Genomic DNA, 16,080 nt, shown 5'->3' with positions numbered 1-16,080 from the left:
GCTGCAGCCCCTCTCTGACACCCAGGAGCGCCTCAGTTTCCCTTTGAGCATCGCCTTTTTGCAAAAGCGTGTCTAGAAGCCACAACGCACTCACAAGGCACTTGGGACCCTTCGGAACAAATGCTCGCGTAGTCCTCGTTATCATTGACAATACCCTTTCTGGCGATCTAAACCTGAGGGGGTGAGAGACTCAAAACTAATCTTTAAGCTCTTTCTTACTGCCTCGCTACCTGGATTTTATCAGGTATCTTCCCAGACGTCCTATATTGTTTGTGTGTTACGTAAACCTATGTCAATAAAGATTTATGCTACTCCACATCCACTTTTTCCCCTGCATATATATATATATATATATATTGCCTGACAGAAAATTGTTTAAAATGTTTCTAAAATACAGTTCCCCTCCTCTAAGAGAGCATACTGTCCTATATTTGGTAGAACTCATATATACTATATTTTGTGAATTATTTCTTTATGATGAAAAATAAGATTGTCACCAGGTATATTAACTTTTGCTAATGTCTGCTAAATTCTATTCATCCAACATTATTCACACAGGACAGCTTAATCACAGATTAAATCCATCCTTTAATTCTATATCAGCATAATACAATTTTTCCAATAATTAACATATCTATACACTGAGTTTGCAAGTTTCAGCAATCACAGTCATCCTCAGGAGAAAAAGCAAAGGTAATTGGTGGTATGTTAACTGCCTGAATTGCTTCTTTCTTGAGTGTAATGAGTGAGATTTACTAATCACTCAATTTTATAATTTTTTTTTCCTTTCTCTTGTGTCTTGATAATGTCAGAGGCTTCTCTCATAGGGTGCTTCAGGGTGGGACTAGGTTCAGCCGTTACTGGAAGAAAGCAACAGTCTCTGCCTAGGCCTTGTATTAAGTTTATCCAACCTGCAGAGAAGAGTTTTTTCTCTATTTTTTTGCTATTGTTGTGTTATTATTGTAGCTTAATCTGACTGTCACATATATTTAGAGTCACCTGATGTTTTTAAGTATAAATCTGTCTTGTTCTACATTAAAAAAATTATCACTCTACAGAATTCAATTATTCAGGCTAAAAATTTTCATATTAGTATTTTGCCTCAGGCTGACTTTTTTAAAGCTTTAGCTAAAATGGCCTTTTTAGAGAAGATTACTGCAAAGTTGACAACTCTATCAAATTTACAAGGACTGTCTTACCAATTTTTTTGAAAGATCCTTGAAGCACTAACAGGGGAATTCTGAAACGTCTCCTTATTTCCTGTCAAAAAAAAAAATCCATCTTTTAAAGCGGAATCACAGGATTTTCTGATTCTTAGCATATACTTCATAAAGACGTTACAAGCTTTCTGTTTTGATCATAATCCTATCCCTCAATACTCTTTAAGTACCAACACGCTCCCCGGCCAGAGCAGGCCATAAGATTTTGTCCCAGATTTTACGGATGTGTGTTAGTATTCCTTAACACCATTCAGCCTTTATTACTGAATAAAGCCTCTTTATCTAACTTAAAAATCACATCAGCCTGTCTTCCACAGAACGACTTCCACACCATTTTACGTACAAAGCAACAAGAGGCCGCACAGCCAGACGACGAGATGCGCTTTGGCGAGGCAGACAGACCTTTTGCCGTGTATCCACACTGCTTTTCAAAATGCACGTGTTGAACCTACAAATCTCGCTAAGCGTTAAGTTTTCTTCTTCCACCCGAAAAGAATCTCATCCAGAGCAATAATGGTTAGCTGTGATCCTTTCCTTTCAAAATTTATGTCAATAACTTCCTTAGCTGGGGTGTCTCAGAGGAGAAGATTGAAGATCACAGCAGGTTTTGAGTACAGCTGTTTTTTAATTTGCTTTTGTCAAGGAAGTACCTGCAATAGTTTTACTGCTTGTCATATAGGTCTCTCCAGTTAACTTCTGCATCCCATTCCACCATCTTCATTTGTCACACAAAATGTATACCACTGTAATTAAGGCTTGTTGTAAAATGTAAATGGAGGGTAAACTTTTAACAGTGGCATCTCTTATTCATGTTTGGGTCCTAGCTTATGTGACTTGACACTCAAATTCCGCTCAATCAAACTGATCAGCTGCATTATCCATATTTAAAAGATCTAGTTTTCTTTCCATAAATAGTTATCATAATTGCTATCCCATTGAAATACTAAAGTTTTCACTGCACTGTGAATGCATATTTTTCAATGGCAAAATATGGGATTATTGCATTCAAACTGAATACACCTGGACACACACTATAAAAAGAGGAAAAGGGCAAGGCATTACTACTTTTTAGTCATCTCCTACATACATCCAAGCATATCCCTATTTCGCACAATCGTTGCTGCTCATATCCATTGCCATAATCTGTGAATGACAAACCCCAAAAAGTCTATGGAAGGAATTTTTCCATCACTCGTAATCAGCGGCTACTTCAGTTCCCTCCTCATGCCCACATGCGCAAGGGAGAACTCCTGATCGCAGCCATGAATGGGGTGCCAGCTTTATGCCTGCCATTCCTGGCCTGGAATCCGCTGGGTATGACTTAGCATGCCCTTTGCATACTTGCTTAACATTTTAAGCTCCAATTAGTTGCAATTTATGTCCAGTATCACCCTATTAATTCACACTAATACTTGAAATGACCTTTCTGACCAGCCAAGTCTTTCAAATTAGCAAGCAAGAACAGGCAAGAAAAGTACCGTGGTTCTGAACAACAATACGCAAACATCAGTGGCAAGTGACGTTTAAGTTTGAATAATTAAATTTGTGTTTGTCAGAAATCTAGAAATGTTCCCGTGTTTTCAAAACATACAAAATCTCTCCATGGTGTGAACTTCAGGGTGATTCCCTACTCTGGAAACCTTCTTAAGAACAGTGGGAGCCGTTGGCTTTGCCTTAACAGAGTCACACCAGCATTTCAGTAGCACTGTGTGCAGTGTGAGGATAAGTATTGCATATTTATATTTACGTTTGTATCTTTATGTTAAAATTTCATTCTTTGTGTTTGTTTAAAATTTTTAAATTTGTTTAAATTGTAAAAAAGTTTTTAAAATTTCATGCCTATGTTTAAATTTTATTCATATTTAACAAATCCACCCACCTTCTCTGTCCAAAAGCAAAAGTATATAGAAATATTTGAATATTTCTATTGCAAGCCGATGGTAGGCAACTACAACGGCACCTCAGTAAAATGTCTTCTAATGATAAGTAAATTGAAGACAGGTACTAAATACGTCCTCATATATTCAAAGAGTAAAATCAGTTCTGCTTAACTGCAGAGCGCATCTAACGGCCAGTTTTAATGTTTTTCTAGAAAATAAGAGGCGGGAGGAACAGCAAAAGTTTCCCTGAAACTGTGTAAACTGCCTATTGTTATTATCTGGGTTTTTTAAATTTCCATTTGAGTATAAAATTAGCATGAAATCTAATCTTTTCAAGCACCTGTAATGGCTGTCATCTGAGCACATGACTAACTAACCACCTGTACTTCTTAATAAATGCTTTATTGATTTCCTAAATCAAGTTTAGGTGAACTCCAGTCTGTACATAGTTCATACTATGACTGACCAGTTCCACTATTTTAATGAAAGTGTCACAGGTCATTCTGTACTTCACCTTTTAGATATTACCTTAAAAAAAAAAAAAAGAAAAAATAAAAGTCAAAGAACACAGTTATAAAAAGTCATGCTGAGGAACACAAAAGCCCATGGAAAGTAGGCAACTTATAATTGCAGTATCTGGGTCAAACAGCAACAAAGAATAGCAAGAACTGCCTAAGACACATGTACGGTGATGTGAAAATAATCATGATAATAACAATTGTATGTTTATACAGCAAAAATTTTATTCTTGTGCATTAGTACAATAAATGTTTCACTTCTTTATCTCTGGATTTGAAGAGATGGGGGAAGATGAGTAAACTGTCAGTTTGAATTAATGTTTTGTCATATATCTTTATAGCCCACAGAAAACAATTTATGACTCTCTTGGATTGAGCTAATTAGTTATAAATCGCATTCTAAATGTATTAACATAATTCCTTCACAGAAGCTTCAGCTTTCAATAAATTAATATTAAAATACTTGGGTTATAATAAATGCAACAGAAGAAACATTCCTAAACCCAGTAAACTACTATGAGAGATTTCCTTCCACTTGTTCCACTTAGTGGGTCTACCCTCAAGGCTGTTTCTTTGTAAACCTTGATATATGATGCTTCTTTTGTTTCAAGTTTCAAAATTAAAACTGTAAACTCTTACTGATAGGAAACCATGACTTAACATGCCTCCATCTGTTAGGACATACATGCAGTGAAGGCACTGACAGGTTTGCTGGGAGTTCCCAGGTCCCAGAGCGTTTGGTCTCATTTTTTTAACCAAAGAATACTTATAATAAAATGAAAGACAAATCATTTGTAGGTTGCAAGTCCCAGATCTTGTTTATTTATAAAGCAATAAATATTAGAAGCACAAATAAATTGCACGGGTGTGTAAACAAACTGTACAATGACTGAAGAGTTCAGGAAGGGTTGCCAGAAGACTCCAAGAAGCATATTGTCGTCATCCTGAGTGGGAAGTAAATTGAGGGGAAAAGTGCTTAGAAGCACTTGCGGTGGACAATGGATGGACCAGCTTCATCATACTCCTGTTTACTGATCCACATTTGCTGGAAGGTGGACAGAGATGCTAGAATGGAGCCACCAATCCAGACAGAGTACTTGCGCTCCGGTGGGGCAATGATCTAGGATAAAGAAAGGCAACAAAATCCTCATTTAACAGTGACATTTCTGAAAAACCAACTCGCATCACGAATGTAACAAACCATTAGGAATTTCCTTGAGTAAATAAAGAACTTTTCTATAATAACAGTATTGATCTTCAGCAGCTGATACAACACCTGTAATATTCCTTATGAAAATCTACAACCATGTTTTCCTCTTTTCTAACACTTGCTTCTAACCAATATAATTATGCTGATTAAATGGAATTTCTTCTCATTTGTCCGTCGGCTGTTGACCTTGCTTTTGAGTTGTTCCTATATCCCAATTTAATGATGTGGATGTTTTCCCTATCCTTACCCAAATTTTATAGTGCAGAGTCAAATTCCTCACCTTGATCTTCATAGTGCTAGGAGCAAGTGCAGTGATTTCTTTCTGCATGCGATCAGCAATGCCAGGGTACATTGTCGTGCCACCTGAGAGGACGTTGTTAGCATACAGGTCCTTACGAATATCAATATCACACTTCATGATACTGTTGTAGGTAGTTTCGTGAATACCAGCTGATTCCATGCCTTGAGGAGAAATAAGACAGTAGGTCAGTAAATTGTACAAGAGGTCTTCATGAAAAGAACTCTTGGCATTTCTCCTCATCAATAATATGAGCTTCTATGACATTTTTGTTAAGAAGTTGCTTACTGGTTATTAAATGCTACAGCAAAACGTCAAAAAATAGACTTGCAGAGCTAGCTAAGAAGAATAAAACTATTTGCTAGGAATTAATCATAATGCATGCGCAAAAGAGAGAGACTCAAAATATACAGTAAGAGAACAAGCAGACACAAGATGAATTCATTTAGTATACAGCAATGGGAGGAAGTTACAGAGAACAGAAAACAGGAGCATCAGGTTACACCAGAGCCTCACAAAAAGCATTGGCTGAATATACAAAAGACAGCAATAAAGGCAATGAGAGCAGTTGAATTAGAACTTAAGAAGAAAATAGTAACTTCATTCCTTTTTCAGCCTATTCAAAATACAGTCTATACCATTTATAAACATCAAGGCAAGACACAGCCAAGACACGGACCAAGATATTAGCACTTGGTGGTAAGAAGAAAGAAACCAGAAGCAAGTGTTTGTAGGTTGCATTCCAATTTATTAATTTTAACAGGTGCTTCCTGAAAGGGCTGACACTAGATCCACAGTAAGATGTCAGCTGATGAACAACTGCATTTATTACTCAGGACTTAGAGTATAAGCATTTGCTATATGCGTCAGCTGCACTCACAAACAGCAAAGCTTACTATCTAGTCCGCAGAAATGTTTAATTACAGTGCATATAAATATACACACACCTTCGTTCCGGTTTTTTCCCCTCCCAGACACTTTAATTCCTCATGGAGTCAGATACTGTTCAAGTGTAAGCCTTACACATGCAGCGCTGAAAGCTGTTCTTGCCATCAGTGCCATAGAATCCTCAAATATCTCGAGTTGGAAGGGATTCATAAGGATCACCGAGTCCAACTCCCTAATGACGATATTCTAACTGTACATTTTATCACTAAAAATTGTGGCCCTAAAACCTGATCTAAAACTTGGAACAAGAGCCCAGAGCTCAGCTAATTACCAGATGAGTTCACATCAAACACAGCTTACAGGGACCAGAGGATCTAACTCATTTTTTATCTGTGTTTTATTTCATGCCAAATTTAGATAAGCAGGAAGAGGAGTGGGTCACCTTCTAGATCATCTGATTCATTCATACCTCCTCCAGAAAGGAGAATTTCCCGGGAACACTTACCAATAAAGGATGGCTGGAATAAGGTTTCAGGGCAGCGGAAGCGTTCGTTACCGATTGTGATCACTTGACCATCAGGCAATTCATAGCTTTTTTCCAGAGAGGAGGAAGAGGCAGCAGTGGCCATTTCATTCTCAAAGTCCAGTGCAACATAGCACAATTTCTCTTTGATATCACGAACAATCTCTCGTTCGGCTGTGGATATATGGGAATCAAATCAAGGTTTGGAGAAGCAAAATACTAGGAGCAAGTTGGGCCAAAAGAAACATGAGCATTTTCACAGGAGGGCAAAGCTGAAGGACTGACCTGTTGTCACAAAGGAATAGCCACGCTCCGTGAGGATCTTCATGAGGTAGTCAGTCAGATCCCTGCCAGCCAGATCCAGACGCATGATAGCATGAGGCAAAGCATAACCTTCATAAATAGGTACATTGTGGGTGACGCCATCGCCAGAGTCAAGAACAATACCTGGGAGAGAAATGTCAGAGCAGTTGGAACCACCTAGCAGATGCTTAGAGCCCTTAGGCAGTAAGCAGCGACAAACACAACACAATACAGGATTTTTCAGGCACTATAAAGGAGCACCGTTCCATTTTAGCCATGAAGATGCCCATTCCTTCTGCCTTTGCTTGCCTGGACATTCCTGTTTGGTGTGAACTTTCCCACAAAACAGTTGTCCCGTACATATTTTAAGCCAATCCATACCAACAGCCTTCCACTGCTACTGCACTGAGCAGTAAGTATATTTGCAATAGTGATTGCCTTGGTCCAATAATGAGCATCTTTTGGGGCCAGTTTAAACCCTTAAACTGGCATAATACTTGTCTAACTGCAGTATCGTCGCAGGAATGTCTCCTTGTTTGTGCCATGACAAGTGGCAGAAGAGTCAGTTCCACGGTGCCTCTCTGAAAGCAATGCAGACAGGTCCGCCTTGTGCTGTCCAGACTTATTTTGTACTGGCTTTTCTGCTACTGCCATCAACAGTCACTATAAACTGAAAATACCTATTTTTCTGTAAATTTGAATGAGTTATGTTTTTTTTTTTCTTATTTGGAGTGAGAAGGAAGGAGGATTCCTGAAAGGAAAAATCTAAGTGGTGGTTTGGTTTTTTGATTTTTTTTTTTTTAATTTTACCTGTTGTACGACCAGAGGCATACAGGGACAGGACAGCCTGGATCGCCACGTACATAGCAGGTACGTTGAAGGTCTCAAACATTATCTGGGTCATCTTTTCACGATTAGCTTTGGGGTTCAAGGGGGCTTCTGTGAGCAACGTAGGGTGTTCCTCGGGGGCCACACGAAGCTCGTTGTAGAAAGTGTGGTGCCAGATCTTTTCCATATCATCCCAGTTGGTGATGATGCCATGTTCAATGGGATATTTCAAAGTAAGGATACCTCTTTTGCTCTGAGCTTCATCACCCACATAGGAATCTTTTTGACCCATACCAACCATAACACCCTAAGAGAAGAAGATACGGAAAAGCATTATTTGAGGAAGGCAACAGCACAGAGCCCAAACAATGACAGCACAGACAGCTATGATATTTTCAGAAAAAAAGGTACAAGCAGTCACACCACTAAAAGGTTGTTTAGGAAAAGAAGTGAGCATTATTAAAATATGAAGTCAACAGAATTTGAAGTTTTCTCATAAAATCCTTTTTCCTTTAATCAGACAAAAGGATTTTCCCCCTTTTTAATGGACCTCTTATTTCCAATCCCTTCCTTCTGACCCAAAGGTTTGACTGAAAGTAAACCGCACAATACCATGAACAGGAAAAGATACGGACGGGCATGCAAAGAGAGTTTACAAACAAGAAGATACAGAGGGAAATGAGCCTTCTAGTAAAGGAAGATACTTCGTATTTACTATGGAGCCTCAGCAGTAATTTATTCATCATAACAAAACACAAACTGCAAATGTTTTAGTTAAAAAAAAAAAAAAAAGGCATTACAAACTTTTTACCAAGGAAACTGTAGGAGAAAAAGTACTATATTTTCCATAGGTTGATTTAACAAGAGAAGGAGAGTGAAACGGGAACAGAGAAAAGGAGGCTTAGAGAGTGGTGAGAAAGCAAAATCAGAGACAGACAAAAGAAGTAGAGGATGTTGAAAGGAGATGTTTTGCTACATGAAACATTGGACAGGATGGGTGGGAAGGGCCTTAAACAAACTGCATCGTCCGCAAATTCAGCCAACGGAGATGCCTTCGAACCAGCACCAGCCGCAGGTCTGGCCTAGGGGAAGGAGTGGGCAAGCAGCTTGGCAGGAAGCTGGGTTTGGGCTCGCTGGGAGAGAGAACAGGGAGGGAGTTAAGAGGAATGTTGGTGAATTAGAAATAGCTGGGGGAAAGGGAGACGGGGTAGAAAGGAGATAAGGGACAGCCAAAGAGGGGAGTTGAGGGAAGGACTGGAGAGAACTGGAAAGGCACAGCCAGCACCACCACAAGAAGCGAGCAGTGCAAAGGGCAGGGTATTTGGGGCAGGACAGAAGAACGAAGGAGGGAAGGGGCGAGTGGAGGCGATCCCTGGAGGGAGAGGAACGGCTCGGTCCCGGCCCGGTCTTGCCCCGGTATTTACCTGGTGCCTCGGGCGGCCGACGATGGACGGGAAAACGGCCCTGGGGGCATCGTCTCCGGCAAAGCCCGCCTTGACCAGCCCCGAGCCGTTGTCGCACACCAGTGCGGTGGTCTCCTCGTCGTCACACATCTTCGGAGGGAGGCACGGACCTGAAACACAGCGCGGCGCCGCGTCCAGACCCCGGGGGACAGCGGGGCGCTGCCGCCGGCCCCCGCCGAGCCCCCGGGCGGCCCCTTGGCGCCCCCCCCCCCCCGCCCGCCAGCCCGCCCGGAGAGCGCACCGGCGGCCCAGCGAGCGCACCGGCGGCCCAGCGGCGGCCGGGAGCGGGAAATTTGACTCGCCCCGGGAGGGTGCTCGGTGGCTCGGCCGCGCCCGTGGGCAGGGCTTTAGACAGGCCCCGTCAGCCGCTGGGCTCCTCCGCGCTTCGAACGGCGCTGCCCCGGCTGGCAGAGCGCTCATTAGGGCATCGCTAGCAGGACCCTCAGGCCGCAGATTGAAACGGGAGGGAAAGCGCTTCAAACCGGAGAGGCCGGCCCTGCCCGCAGCACTTTCCCCGGCGCCCGTCGGGCCGCGGCGGGGGCCGGGGGCGGTGTGCCCGGCAGAAGTAACGCCGAGCCTGGGGAGCGCAGGCACGGCGGCGGCTGTTGGACCCGCACGACCCGGTATCCGCCGCCCGCCGGTGCCTCCCGTCCGTCCGTCCGTCCGTCCGTCCATCCATCCATCCCTCCATCCCGCCCTTCCCGCCCCTCCGGGCTGCCGGCGCCCCCGCGCTACTCACCAGACCAGCACCGGCGGCGGGGGGGGGGACTGCGGAGCAAAGCCTGGGTGCCGGCTCGGCGGAGGCGCCCCAATTTATACCCCGCCGAGGGGCAGCGTCGGCCGGGACCGCCGCGGGACGGGGCAGCCACCTTCTCCTTATTTGGTCGGCTCGGCGCCATTGAGCGGCCGCGCAGCCATGAATGGAGCCCGGCCGGCCCCGGCGCGGCCCGGCCGCCCGGCCCATGTAAGGCAGGCGCGGGGCAGCGCGCCCCCGGCCCGCCGCATGGCCAAATAGGGAGCCCCGCGCAGCCCCTCGGGGCCAGCGCCCCCGGGGAGCGGGCTGGAGAGGGGCTCCCCGGGCCGCCGCCCCCGGCCCCAGGTGCCCGCTCCCGCCGGGTACCCGCCCAGGTGGACCCAGAAACGGGAGATGCTGGGGCTGGGCGGGGGGCGCGGGGGACCGCCCGGGCGCCTTCTCCCCCGGCTTTTCATTTCTCCGCAGAAAAAAAGCCAGCCGGGCTCCCGTTTAACCGACGGCCCATGAGGTTACTTTGGTGCCAACAACTGGGGCTCTTCCGCTGCATGGAGGCGGCATCTGCTGCCCGTATTGCCTTAGGAAGGAGCGGTGCAGACTCAATTTCTTTTAAACTTTGATGAGCACGTGCAGGAAAAATCGTGCTTCTCTCTGCTTTTGGCTGACGCCTATAGCAAAAATGGGATGTGCTCGTTTACATTAACATGCATATACTTAAACTCCCCATTTTTGCACTTTTAATGCACACCCGACCAGTAAAACCCAGTGGTATGGATAGGGCGGCGGGTGAGAGATGGGAATAGCTTGGACACAAACCAGCTGTGGTATTAATGTGATGTGACAGTTGTTTTCCTGCTCAGTTGTTGAAACATTGGTAATTTGTTCTAGCGGTGGAACCTAGAAAATCCGTGTATCTTCAGGATTTTTTTTTTTTTTTTAGTTAAAAATAGAAAGACTGGAGAGGCATCCCTTGAGTGGGTTTGGCCTGGTATGTGAAGGCAGAGATTGTCAACCTGTGCCCCAGGGGAACTGCGTTATATCGCAGAGCACAGTGTCCTTCGGGAGCTCAGTTTATAAACTGCCCAATGTCTGCCTGCGTAAGACACAATGGGGGAAAAAAAAGAACGGAGGCTGGGGGCAGAAGGGAAGGGTGGGATGTAAAGGTCAAGAGGAGAGCACTCAGTAAACTGGATCAACTGCTTAGAGAGAGGTCCAGTTTGTTAGATGCCATACAAGGGCTGACAGCCGTCACATGGTTATATGCATCTTAAGTGAGGTGGAAGGAAAGAGCTTGTGAATGCAACCCAACCTGCAGTGTGGGGGCTTTGGGGGGTGTTGGTGTGAGAGCTATCTTTGCACTGTGGTTTGGCTCTGACAAAGGGTGCAAGAACTGGAAACCGCCGACTACTCGTTTCTAAACTGTATCCAAAGGGGGCGTCAGAGACGCTTAGACTTTAATTTCTTCTGAAATCCGAGATAGTGGAATCAGTTTCCTCATTTCTAGCACAATTAATGAGGTGGTTAGCTCCACCCCAACCCCAGTTGATCTTGGGGTTGTGCCCAGTTATGAGCACAACTCTGAAGCAGATGTAGCAACAACCTTCTTGGCCATTGATAGCTCCTGCTTCTGTTTAAACGGCTTGAGGAGACACAACCTGTTTCAGGTGAGACACTGTGTGTATAAAGATGTGTGTATGTATATTTAATGTATGTGTATATATCAATATATATGCACATATGTATTATATATGCATGTGTTTATCTGTGTATATATATACATATGTGTATTTTATTTTTTTTTTTCTTAGCTACCTAAGAAAGGAAGGTGTAGGACTGTGAAATACAGTGACCTCAGAAGGTCAAAGCAGGGAAAGACTGTGCTTCAGTGCCTCTGTTCTGGACAAATTTTGACTCTTGGTTTTCCTGGTATCGATGAAAAATAAACCAAAATCAATCGTGGTGGGATAAGGACCCCAAGTGAGTAAACATTCCTCTAAACTGATTAGGCACAGGTAAGAGAGAGAGTTGAAAATATTTTGGTGATAGCGATGCCTATTCATATAAGTATTGATATAGCTGCAAGGGTGAATAGGCATACACACCCTCGCACCGAGGACCATTTCAAAGAAAAAATACTTTACCATATGCTGCTTTCAATTTTAAAAAGTCAGCATATTTACTCCATGGTAAGTTGCCATATATAATTTCAATCTGCTTCTTTTTTTTCCCTAGCACATCTTTTCTGCAGAAACCATATAATGTGAGCGATTGGCCAGCTTCTCCAGCACTAGAGATTAGTTTACAGTGTTATCTCAGCTGTTCCTCGGTTCAGAGGTGTTACAGTATTTACATAGAAGCCCGCTGCTGATAGCTGGATTGAATTCCTCCCCAATCAGACCCTCCCTGTCACATCCTACATTCCCTTTGGCTAGAGAGAGAGACTCCGCTGAAATAGAGACCGAGCCAGCTCTTGCTGTAAAACCTACCCAAAGCAGTCTGTATTTTCTTGTTTCCTTTATAACTAAATATTGGCTTTTCCACCCTTTCCTCAAGTTTTAAATTTCTAATCCAGCAGGAATCACACGTAGGATCCTGATGCACTCGAGAGCTCATCAACCCTCCGCTACCATATATTGCAAGGTCACCCCACAACGCACATAAATCCAAAATCGCACCTGCTTCCTCATAGTCATTCAAAAGTACCCAGCTGAACTCATTCCTTTGGCCAAAATCATTCTGTTTCCTGCAATGAAGTGGTATTACAGCCTCGAATAAACCAAACAAGAGAACAAAGAAGCAAAAACCTACTGAAGTGTGTTACGCAATGTCACCTAGAGGAAAAATACTATAGCCTCTGACTGACCAGGGTCCCCACATGCTGTGGCTTGGGCAAAACTGGATGTATTATTCAACCACCAAGACACTGCAGCCAAAAACAGAACATGAGTTCTTACCTCTGCGTGGTAAAAATGTGAATAAAAAAAATCACACTGTGATCTTATGATGCCTCACAACTGCTATTCAGCTTTTGAATCAAAAAAAATTTAGCTTAAAAGTAAAGCCTCGATTCTTCAAAAACTTTAAAGCATAGAACATTTATTGCCACAGACTTCAGATTATTTACAGTAGTTAACACTGCATTTAGAAATTGAGAATTTGTAGGATCAAGCCCTCTCTGTATTTTTTTGTCTTTCAGATTATTCTTTCATTATCTATACATGTTCCAATAAAACCAATAAATTGTTCATAATACACCAAACCATAGCATGCACTGTATACCCTGACCTAGCAGGCCTTAGAGCAGATGACTCCTCACTTAAAATCTTCTATTTCTAAATCCAATGGATGATGACATATAAAATCTGTCCTAGCACAGAGCCAAATGTTACCTCTCTTAAGCCTCAGGCCAGAGTAATCTTCAGAAGAAATTTTACTTTTTCAAGAATAAGAAGTAAATGCCGCTCTGACAGGTTTTCTTTTGTCCCCTGACAGCTGTTTGGAGCTATATGTGCTTTAGAAATATAAGAAGCATTGCAGAAGAGTCTCATTGATGGGCAGGAGCCCTGGTGAGATGAGAATGCCAAACATACGATATACGATTAATATCGCTGTCATGAAAGAATCACCGTCACAAAGGAGTCATACGTGGTTATCTGCATCTGTGTAGTTATGAATCTGTCTCTGTGTGCATGCAAACATACAAAGAAAAGCCAGAAAAGACAATTCTGCAGGCACCGCCAACCTGAAGTTGTTCCCTATGAAAACCTCTGTTACACTTTTCCAGTCAGATTTTGAACCTCCCAAGTAGGAAATCTTTCTCCTGTTCTGCCAGAGGAGAGTCTCCCAGTTTAATAATCACACTGTCATGCAAACTTCTCCAGAGAATTCATCGGGTATTTTCCTTTCTTAGTTATGTCTCATTCACTCTCGTAATAGCCCATGTTTCATACTTAACACATTCTCTGTCTTCTCAGCATTTAAACCCCTCACATAGTTGCAGGCTGTTATCATGTCTCTGCGTCTCTCCCTCTCTCACTCACTCATGTACTGCTGCACATCTATAATTAACCTAAAACATCTTAAGTGTGCGCTTGAAATGATAGACTAATGAGGTGGGCACTGGGAGTTAGAGATGCAGCTAAAACATCTTGTTATGAAGCTGAGAGAATTAGTCCTGGGCAACATAAATGGAGGTGAGTGGCAGTGAAAGGAATTTGTGATTCTGAGTCTCTGACCCTCCAGAATCATTATTTGCCACGTCACTTACAAAGAAAGGATGGGACTCTCACTCCCATTACACCCCCCTTTGCAGCAGAAAGAGGGCTCAGAGAGTGCCGGGAGACCCTAAAAGCGCTGTGCCTGCACAGTGGGGATGTCTTGCTTCCAGAAGTGCTGTGCTCCTCTTGCAAGCCAGAGCACGGCAGGCATGACAGGGTAGGGCTCCAGCGTTTCATACTGTGAAGACTGCAGGCTGCTCTGAAATAAAATGCAGCCTAGGGAAAGTGCTACAGTTTAGGCTCCTCAGGCTGTCTTATGCACTGAGGGACATGGAGTAGTTCAAGAGGACAGAAATATGTCCTGAACACTTCAGCTGCTGCCAGCATGTATCTTGGTTGCCAGCCCTGTGCAGTGTCTCTGAGAGATACCTGCCCTACTTTAGAAAGCTGATGGGCAGTATTTCTAACAGTATTTCTAAGTCTCATTCCAAATGTTGGATTTTTTCCAGTTAGAAAATGCATCTGACCTAAACACCAGAACAGATGCAACATGAAAAACCTTTGTGTATGTTTGTTCAGTATCACACAATCATCATTTGATACTTGATGAGTCTCTGATTGCTAGTACCATATCAATAAATAACAATTCCAAAGGAAATGAATAATTGCTAGATGTACCAAAGATGGTTTGACAATATCTTATATTAAGAATATTTCTAAAAACCACCAATGCTTAAGGCGAAATTCTTCCCAGTTAAATGAAATCTGTGAAAATTTTAATTTAAATTATATTTTCTCCTTATATGTGACTGTAAAGTAAAAAGCTCAGATTTGAAGTGTGGTCATGCAGGAAGCATAATGAAATTACATGGGATCTTAGCAGATGTTACATTAGTATATAAATTATGTAGAATAATACCTAGATACTTAAAAATTACTGAGAAGGACAGTGAGAGAGAGAGAGAGAAAGAGAGAGAGAGAGACAAAGCAAGACATAGACTCAGAAGTTTGTAGCCAAAGGCACTTCCTCACCCTGATTTATGTCTCACTGCACTTTCAGTCTCCTCCAAGCTCACTGTGCTCTTGTTTGCCATAGATTCTGCACCTGTCATGTCCTATAGAAAGTGACCAGGACTTCATAGCCTATCTATGTATGGCTTTTCACATTTAGCATCACAACTGCTACCAGACCCATGCCAATGGCAGATGCAAAGCTACTACCAATGGTGGTGTTTCTAGCACACAGCTGTAACCTTTCAATTTAGTGTAGTTCTCTACTGTAAGTCCTGCAAGGTCTCTGAGTCACAATCACCTATTACCATAGGTAAACGTCAAAGCCAGTTTCTAAGAACCGTTCAGAACGTTTCATACTAGGAATCGATCTTTTCCCTTCGTCACTGCCTCTCATGTCCCCCTCTTCATCACGTTCCCTTACTTTTGTTTTTATCACTTTCCCACTATCCTCACCTTCCTTCCCTTGCCATTTCCATCTTTGTTTTCCTCACTACATATCTGTAAGTTCTCCAGCTCTATACTCTCCACTATGCATAGATTGTTGTGTGCCGCCACCTATACGCAAAATGAGCGGACATTGACTCAGTAAGATAGGAGAAAAGAGGGCTCCATTTGCAAGGAGAAGTTTTGCAGAGAAACAAGAAACATAGCCATTTTCTTGCCCAGCTAGCATACAGCTGTAGGAAGAAGAAATCGAATGTGTATATCTTGTCATTACTGGCATATCACATAGGCTGGTCTTCTTATTTATAACCCACCGCATTACTTTGGTCTCACCAATCTGCATAAGCAGATTTGAAGTCCATTGCAATAGGCAGGGTTCAATAACCTGAAAAAAACCCAAAAGGAACCTGAGTGTACCATCTGCTGCAAAGCACTGTGTGTTTCCCCATAATTTCTCAGCTGCCTTTTATTTTTCAGAATCAGAGACAGATGTCTCATAGTTACAAGAAAAGCAACAATGAAG

General features: G+C 43.0%; 1 protein-coding gene across 1 annotated transcript; it reads right to left on the bottom strand.

Moving 5' to 3' along the window:
* Positions 1–4,417: 4,417 nt before the first annotated feature.
* On the bottom strand, positions 4,418–10,063 carry ACTC1 (actin alpha cardiac muscle 1). The gene is made up of 7 exons (XM_075103250.1): positions 9,871–10,063; positions 9,093–9,241; positions 7,651–7,975; positions 6,823–6,984; positions 6,520–6,711; positions 5,109–5,290; positions 4,418–4,738 (listed from the first exon to the last, which is right to left on the bottom strand). The coding sequence occupies exons 1-7, from the start codon at positions 10,028–10,030 to the stop codon at positions 4,595–4,597; spliced, it is 1,314 nt and encodes a 437-aa protein (XP_074959351.1). The 5' UTR covers positions 10,031–10,063; the 3' UTR covers positions 4,418–4,594.
* Positions 10,064–16,080: the final 6,017 nt, after the last annotated feature.

Source organism: Phalacrocorax aristotelis, chromosome 9 (genome assembly GCF_949628215.1).
Source record: "Phalacrocorax aristotelis chromosome 9, bGulAri2.1, whole genome shotgun sequence".
Taxonomy (NCBI): Eukaryota; Metazoa; Chordata; class Aves; order Suliformes; family Phalacrocoracidae; genus Phalacrocorax; species Phalacrocorax aristotelis.
Note: the sequence above shows the minus strand (reverse complement) of the source record. Positions and strands in the feature narration are given on the sequence as shown.